Consider the following 8,314-nt stretch of genomic DNA (forward strand, 5'->3'; position numbering starts at 1 on the left):
CACGGGGATCACTGCAAGCATAAAACCAAAAAGTGGGAGGAGAACAATCGTGTCTCTCTTCAACGGGTCACCACAAGCCGTTGATCCATTTGTAGGCCAGATAAGTGCATCGAAGTGGCAAGTCCACGTCTTTTTATTTAGGCCTTCCACTATGTTACCCGTGCCATATTTGTTAAAAAGGTGTCACATCATCACCGATGCCTGAAGAAAAAGTTATGGCACTAACTTCACAGTGTAGGGCACCGCTCCTTATAATTTTTTTTTCGAAAATCTGTTCCAGCAAAGCGCAAAGACGACGGTGAAAACTTTTGTTCTTATCCGTGTATAAAATAACTGATAAACAAGTCCATTGATCTAGCTGCCAGGGCCCTTCGAGCCAGCTTTGGAGAATTTGGCATCGGAGCACCTACTTGCTCTGATGCCTAGAAATTTATGTGTGCCTCCGGCTGGGCACCGTAGGGCATCGATGCTCAAAGACTAGACACCGGGTTTGGTCTACATAGTGCAGGGCCTTATACACCTTGTGGCTGCAAGGATGCGAAGAGGCCGAGCGAGGACCCCTCGAGTTGAGTTGAGCTAGCTCAAGGGCAAAGAGGGATGCAAGGCATCACGCTCCGGCATGGCGAGCCTCCTTTTTCGTTAGGCGCCTTGTGGAGTAGCTGGGGTGCGGGGAAAGGGGATGGAGTCGTTGTGAGAGACCAACATGTTGGGTCGATGCAGACTGTAGAGTAGATGCGGGACAAGTCTCTCGTCTTGTTTTTCTTTTCTCTTTTCTTTTTGTGGGGGTTCTCTCGTCTTGTTTTCAACATATTACTTTTTTCCATCCATCTATATACAAATTTCTTGTCATTTTTCCTTTTTTGGTTTCATATAATAACTAATATACCTCTGAAACCCAATCTAATTTGTAAAGAATGGATATTTATAGGTCATGCTCTCGAAGAAAGAAGGGGTCATGTTATTTATTTATTTATTCCACCTTTCATGTACCCCTTATTTTTCTAAATTATGTTCGACGTCATATGACCTAGAACAAGTCATGGACTTTTTCAATGAAAGAAAGTCTCATGAAAAATTTCTCAACCAAATAAGAACAATATAATATTGAGTAATGGTATGTGGTGAGGTCGCTGCTAATGAATGGTGGGAGCGTGGATAATGCTATGGATTTGAGCTCTATTTTCCTCTCGGCACTTGGAATTTTCGTCTTATCTTCTTATCTCTCGTTCATGTTTTCTTTGTTCTGTCGACTCTATTTGCCGCTTATCACCAAATCACGCGGTGGGACGAGACACATGTAGCGCTTCATGCGCTCGGGCCGAATGGTCTAGTGCGGTTTTGACGTATTTGTAGTTTGACTGGTTTTCAGTCAGTTTCTATATCAGTACTCTATTTTCTTAATAAAAACATAGTTAAAAAAATATATTTGAGAAAAAGTTCGTCCCAAATTTGAAAAATGTTCATCAATTTATAAATTTCCATGTTTTTAAGTGTTCACACTTTAAAAAAACTTCATGAGTTTTAAAAATGGTCACAAATTTTGAAAATTGGTGCTGGCTTCCAGATTCAGTGTGTTTCCTCTTGTTTGCCTGGTAAGGATTTTTTCCCTCTCCCTTCTCATATTTTTTTGGCATCACAGTTTTCATAAAAATGCCTCAAATATCACATCCCTTATTGACCTACCCCAAAAAAAAGTTCTTATCAAATAAAATCCTACTTTTGCACGACCACATTAAATTGGGAAGCTAAATCAGGGGCCAATATACCAGAATATTTATAACCTATTGCAAGGCACGAACAATCGCGCCGGTACAATTTTATGCACCGCAATTTACACTTTTCCAAGTTCAGTAACCAAAATGATCTAGCGGAGATGTTTCTGTACATGTGTTCATAATTACCAGGGAAATTTAGGTGGAACCAATTCCACATTCCGTGGATATAAACATAACAAAAAACTAGTTCCTCCGTTCGCAAATATAAGATGCTCTAGTTTTTTTCTTCTTATGAATCGGCTGTGCATAGACACATTTTTGTTTGTTTGTTCACTCATTTTGGTATTTATGCAGTTCATATTAAAATATGTAAAACATTTTATATTTATGAATGATGAAGAGAGTACTGTGTTTGACTATTCTTTCCAGCATACAACATCTTAAACAATTGTGCGTGTGCGCGCACGATTGCGTGTCCATAGGTGGATGTCAAAGCTGACAACGAAATCCAACAGAAGGGCTAAAAAGATGAAGAAACGAAAAAAAATCAGTTAGTATAAAATGTTGGAACATCTCGCTTTCCAATAATAGAAAATTTGAAACTTAAAGAAAAAACTCTGCTTATTGCATCATGGGCGTATTTGTGATTTTACATGGGCAGCAAATTATTCAGCCACTCCCCGAAGAAAAGAAAAAAAAATGAGACGCAAGCAAATCCTGAACCTAATTACAGAGAAGAATGAGGAAGAAAAGAAAGAATCGTGGCGCCAGCAAGTGAATCATGTGGCTCTTGCTTCAAGACAGGAAACACGTCGACAGTAACAGTAATTCCCAAAACAAAAATGGTGCTGGCTTTCAGGCAGCTTGAGCTTCAGCTTCAGTGCGTCTTGCTCTTCTTCGCGAGGTGAGGAAACGCGCCGAGGATGTTGTGCGCCCGCAGGTCCTGCCTCGTCAAGATCCCCACAAGCGGAGATATCTGCACACAAAAATCAATCCATCATCAAATCCAAATTTGTGCAAGGTTGTCGATGATCGGAAAGCCATTGGAGTTGATTGGACTCACCTCGGGGCCCTGGTACTTGGGCATGATGAGCATGTGCCGGAGCGCGACGGAGCGGAACAGCACCACGGCCTTGGCCACCGACATGGTCTCCACCACGGTGTAGGGCGTCGTGTTGGTGAACGGGTGGAGGTCGATGTACATCTCCAGCTCCTCCGGCGTGAGCTCGAGGTCGTCGATCTTGCAGTTCTTGTCGGCGAGCTCCACCGACGAGAACCGCTCCCTGGCCTCCCACTCCTCCGTCCTCCTCTTCTCCGCCAGGAACCACCGCTTCCTGAGCACGGCCACGAGGTGCGACCGGAGGACCAACCCGTGCAGCTCCGACAGGCCGGGCCGAGGCCGGTCCACCACCGGAAAACCGTTGTGGCCGGTGTTCTTCAGCACCTCGAGGACGGTCGACACCTTCTCCACCACCTGGAGGCTGATGGTGCGCGGCTTGGCGGCGGCGAGCTCGCCCACGGTGAGGTCCTTCATCCACGGCTCCGGCTTGGGTTCTAGGAAGGGAAGCCCCTTGAGGTCCAGGATGATCTCGTAGATGCTGGGGTTGAAGGCGTCGCCGACGGTCTTGGCGATGAGCAGCACGAACATGGTCATGGGCAGCAGGAGGAGGTTGTTGGTGAGCTCCAGGAAGATGACGCAGAGCGAGACGGTCATCCTCATGGAGCCCGACATGAGCGCCGCCGCGCCGAGCACGGCGTAGAGCCCGTGGTCGATGCTCGCCGCCACCGTGCTCTGGAGCACGAGCGCCACGATACGGCCGTAGGCGGCGCCCATGAGGATGATGGGGAGGAAGAGCCCCGACGGCACGGCGATGCCGAAGGTGAAGAGCCCCAGCACGCAGTAGATGGCGAAGAAGATGAGCAGCGAGTCCAGCCGGAACTCGCCGGGGGTGCCGGTGGAGAAGATGTTGCGCGTGGCGTCCACGTTGGTGGCGTGCAGGAGGGTGGCCAGGTCGTTGTACTGCCCGGCGGGGCAGTTGAACTGCTTGAAGTTGCCGCTCCTCCCGGTGGCCGGGCACGCGGCGCCGAACGCCGGGTCGCACGGCGTGCACGGCACGGCGAAGGGGAGCACGTACAGCCCCGCCGACGTGAACACGCACACGGCCAGCGCCAGCGCCAGCTTCGCCATCCGGCCCTTGTCGTTGATGAGGTTGTAGAGCCGGAGCACCATGTGGAGGACGTGGTTGTAGAGCGCGCCGAGGACGCCGCCGATGACGCCGACTAGCGTGACCAGGAGGAGGTCGCCCAGCCGGTACCGGACGGTGACGTCGCTGACGTCGAAGATGATGAGCCCGCCCTCGCCGAAGAGGCCGCACCGCCCGCCGCGGCACACCTCAATGAAGCCGCGAAGCACCACCACCACGGTGGCCGTGCTGAAGAAGGTGCGCCACAGCAGCGCGCTCCGCCACCAGGTGGCCACCTCCTCCAGCGCGAACAGCACGCCGCCCACGGGCGACCGGAACGCGGCGCACACGCCGGACGACGCGCCGCAGGTGATGAGGTCGCGCCGGTCGCGGTCGTTGTTGAAGTAGCGCAGCCACCTCCAGCGGAGGCGGAACCGGCCGGAGCCGCCCTGGCTGAGCAGGTTGGCGAGGCACGCGCCGATGTGCACCAGCGGGCCTTCCTTGCCGAGATCCAGCCCCGACGACACCGCGCAGATGCTGCCTATGATCTGACCATCGTACGAAAAAAAATTCATCCATTAATGTGTCTCTTGCAGCTTCGAGTAGTCGCATCACACATTTCCAATTTCAGCCTGGAACATGAACAGAAGAAGAAAGGAATCAAGGCTTTATTATTAGTACCTTGACGATGAGCTGCGGCGCGCCGAACATGTTGGGCGTGTCGACGCCGTTGAGGTAGGCCTTGATCTCGGGGATGCCCGGGCCGGCGGCGGTGGGGGCGAAGACGACGCAGAGCACGGCGGCGATGAACGTCAGCACAAAGTTGAAGCCGGAGAAGTAGAAGAAGCCGGCCCAGTACCTGAATATGCAGATCGAACATAATTAATTTCCCGACCAATACTCCGGTCCAGCCGGCCATTGCCATAGATCTGGTACTGGTGGTACCTTTTCTCCCTGACGAGGTGGACCATGTGGAGCATCTTGAGGCCGGAGATGTTCTCGATGGCGAGGTTGATGAGCGAGGCGATGACGCCGGTGAGGAGCCCCACCAGGAACGCCAGCGACCACTTGAGGAAGATGTACTGCAGCACCTCCACGTTGGACCGGCTCCTCCAGTCGTGCTTGAACAGATCGTTCTCGATGATCCTGCAGCCATGGCAGCTCAATTCACTAAGCAAGCCAACCCAATTGCACGAACAAAGTTGTAAGGATGGATCGAGCGGTCGAATACTCACTCGTAGTCGAGGCTCTCGATGTGCGACACCTTGGCGCCGACCATGGCGAGGTGGCTGGAGGTGAGCGTGTTGCTTCTCTTCAGCAGGGGCTTCTCCAGGGAGCTGATGCCGTCGCCGGCGCTCCCTGGGTCCTCCGAGCTGTTGCTGACGCCATTGCCGTGCTTGAGACCAGGCGTCTCTCCGGCGAGCCCGAGCCCCCGGCTCTGGTCTTCCTCCATGCCTGTCCTCCTGGCAACAGAACAGGGATTGGAGCTTGATCCGATCAAGATCTCAAGGTCTGGTCAAGAGGATGGGATTGGCGTATGTATGTGCCCGTATATAAATGGGATCACGTGGGCTTGCCGCTGCAATGCTCTTATCTGGCAGTTTATCTGTCTGGTCCGGCCCGCAAGTGGATCAACAACCTGTGGTGAGCCGTGGAAGAAGAAGAAGAAGAGGAAGAGAATTATTTCCTGTATTTCTTATGCTTGTAGCGATCCGAGTACGTGGGCAAGCTTGAAGACAGCGAAGTCACCTGCTTGCTTGTTGGCAGAGAGATAAGAAGGAAGGGCAATGATTAATTTTGTGGGCCCCAATTGAGGGGAAAATGCCATGTGGGTTGAAAGTGATTGGGCGATGCTTATGTTCCAAGTTACAGTTGGAGTATCATTGTTCTTCTTGTTTTGGTGCTTCTCATCATGTGTTGTTTACCCTTTTGGCATTGGAAGGGTTTGGTCCATGGAATCTAATGGCACTAGCTTAGCTGTGTTTTATGGAATCTAGGCTCATATGCATGTTCATCTCCATGTTTTCACATGGGCAAAAGGAATGAACATTTTGGTGTTATGCATGTATCAACCGAGACACATGAGCCACCATTCATTTTTAAGTTATTTAGGTTTTCACTAGACCGTAGGCGGCACGGGGGCGATCCGATCTGCACAAACTCCGCCCCCCGCTCCCTACTCCTCCTCCTTGCAGCCATCAGAGGCTACCATCGAGAGAAGTCTATGTGGTGGTAGCGGTGACGGGGCCTCTCTGTGCTAACATCGAGATGGTGGATGGCGACTCCTCGTCCGACGGCTGGCCGCACGGTAGCACCGAGACGGCGGATCCTCGCGACAACTCGCGGTGATCGCCGGATCTTCGGACGGCAACGGTTGTGGCGTGCTCTCCATTGATCGAAAGCAGATCAATTTAATTGGGTGGCAACACCCAAGATGTGCCGTTTATCGTGCTTCAGGTGGCTGGCGGCTTCTCCTTGTTCCCGTGCGCACTCTAGGAGGATGTGCTCCAACCACTCTTGATTGTTGCATCCGCCGAGGCCTAGCAAAAGGCACCAGAATGCGTGCCCTCTACTTTTGTTCCCAATCCGCTACTGCCAGGCCACAAAGCCATCTGGCCGCGGGTAGTCGGCTACCGTGGTTATCGACGACAGACTGCATATGATTGGCGATGGCTCGAGGATGGGCTGGTGGTTTACTCAGCGAAAACAACAGCACGACGGCAACAATGAGTGACCAGTTGAAGAACGCGGTGGAGCGGAATGGTGATGTACGGCTTGCCCCATCTTGGTGTTGTCATTATCGTCACATAAGCTTTGGAGCACGGGAGCGAGGATGAAGTTGTAATGGAGGGGAAAGTCGTTAGTACCCATAGCCCTCCACCTTATATACACAATGGGGGCTAGGGTTTTACATAGAGCAGATCGCATCTTGGTCGCCACCCTAATGACTTGAGGGAAAGATGGTCCTGGGGTGCCTGTTGGTCTCATGGGCTCCCTTTCGTCTTTGACTCCTTGGTGAGCTTTGTAGGCCCCCTGTCGGGTTTGCTGACGGGCTTCCCTGCCGGAGACCGTTCCCGGTGTATGCGTTGATGTTGTCTGTGTGCATCCTAGTTATGTAGAGACCGGGTGTATTCTTAATATATTTACATCCACTCACTGGTGTAGAGACATCATATTCAAACTGTTTTTACCCCCTTTCCGCGACGAAGTTTTAAACCGTCGCCTTGTTAGTGTGTGCGATAGGGGGGGGTTCCTTCCCACACGACCCAGAAACCGTCGGGGATAGGCCCTTCGGTCACACACACTGCGCAAAATGAGCTCGTGTGCGATCGGGGGAGGCATCGAAGACCAATCATTTCCGTTCGTATGTACATCCCACACAGTGAATCCCAGAAAAACGTTTCCGTTCGTATGTATATCACACATGATTTTTTATGTGGAAACGTTTGTGCAAGGTGACCTAACGCAAACAGTTCACTGGCCGAAGTCGTGTGTGATTCTTCATTGATCCAACACGCCTACTTTCTAGAAACCATGTGGGTTGTTTGATTTAATCGCCCACGGTGTTCTTTGAGAATTCATCTGCAATAGAAAACCAAAATAAGCAGCGTAATTGGCCTATTATTGATAATCCATGTAGTAATTAAATTGACATTTCTTATAAAACACATCATATATTTCGTTTGTAACATCCCAAATTTTCAATTTGGAATGTTATACATAGATCATTCATGCATATCATATTTTATTGCATATTCGTTTCGCGATCCTCGAAATTCTAAGCAACTCAAGGACCCTCGGAGAGAGTTGGGGATTTCACTGTTTTCATATTTGAGTTTTATCAAATATTGAAACGAGGATTATTTGTTTTAATTATTTTTCTCTCCGAAAAACATTTCATATTAAAATATATGAGAGGAGATAATATGACTTCTCCAAAATAAATGAAATATTGGAGGAAAAATATTAAAATCAAATATTTGATTTTATTGCTATTTTATTTGCATTAGAAAAATTGCATGTTTTCAAAATTGCATGTTTTCAAAATTGCATTTTAGGGCCAAGAAAATGTTCATCTTGTTCTAAATATTTTATATAGACGGTGAAAATTTGTTTTGGCATTTTTAGATTTTTATTTATTTTTCTAGGATTTATTTTCGGCGGAATCTGTTTTTTTTAAAACTTCAGCGCCCGACTCGGCCGAAGCCCAGCCGAGCCAGGCCGGCCCAACCCCGCGCCACCGCCTCCCCGTGCCCGAGTCCGGCCAGGACACGGCAGCCGCCGCCGTCGCCGCCCGGGACTCCTCCCGCCCCCTTCCCCAAGCCGACCCCGCCCTCCCCCTCTTAAATACCCCCCCGCCGCCGCCCCAAATCGCAACCACCGCCGCCGCAAGCAGCAGCAGCAGCAGCCTCCGCC

General features: G+C 50.3%; 1 protein-coding gene across 1 annotated transcript; it reads right to left on the reverse strand.

The window, feature by feature from the left end:
* Positions 1-2,318: 2,318 nt before the first annotated feature.
* Positions 2,319-5,640, reverse strand: LOC123143623 (chloride channel protein CLC-b). The gene is made up of 5 exons (XM_044562560.1): positions 5,134-5,640; positions 4,844-5,044; positions 4,580-4,757; positions 2,779-4,446; positions 2,319-2,691 (listed from the first exon to the last, which is right to left on the reverse strand). Exons 1-5 carry the CDS (start codon positions 5,349-5,351, stop codon positions 2,593-2,595), a joined length of 2,364 nt encoding a protein of 787 aa, XP_044418495.1. The 5' UTR covers positions 5,352-5,640; the 3' UTR covers positions 2,319-2,592.
* Between the last annotated feature and the right edge of the window lie 2,674 nt (positions 5,641-8,314).

This window comes from Triticum aestivum, chromosome 6D (assembly GCF_018294505.1).
Source record: "Triticum aestivum cultivar Chinese Spring chromosome 6D, IWGSC CS RefSeq v2.1, whole genome shotgun sequence".
Lineage (NCBI taxonomy): Eukaryota > Viridiplantae > Streptophyta > Magnoliopsida > Poales > Poaceae > Triticum > Triticum aestivum.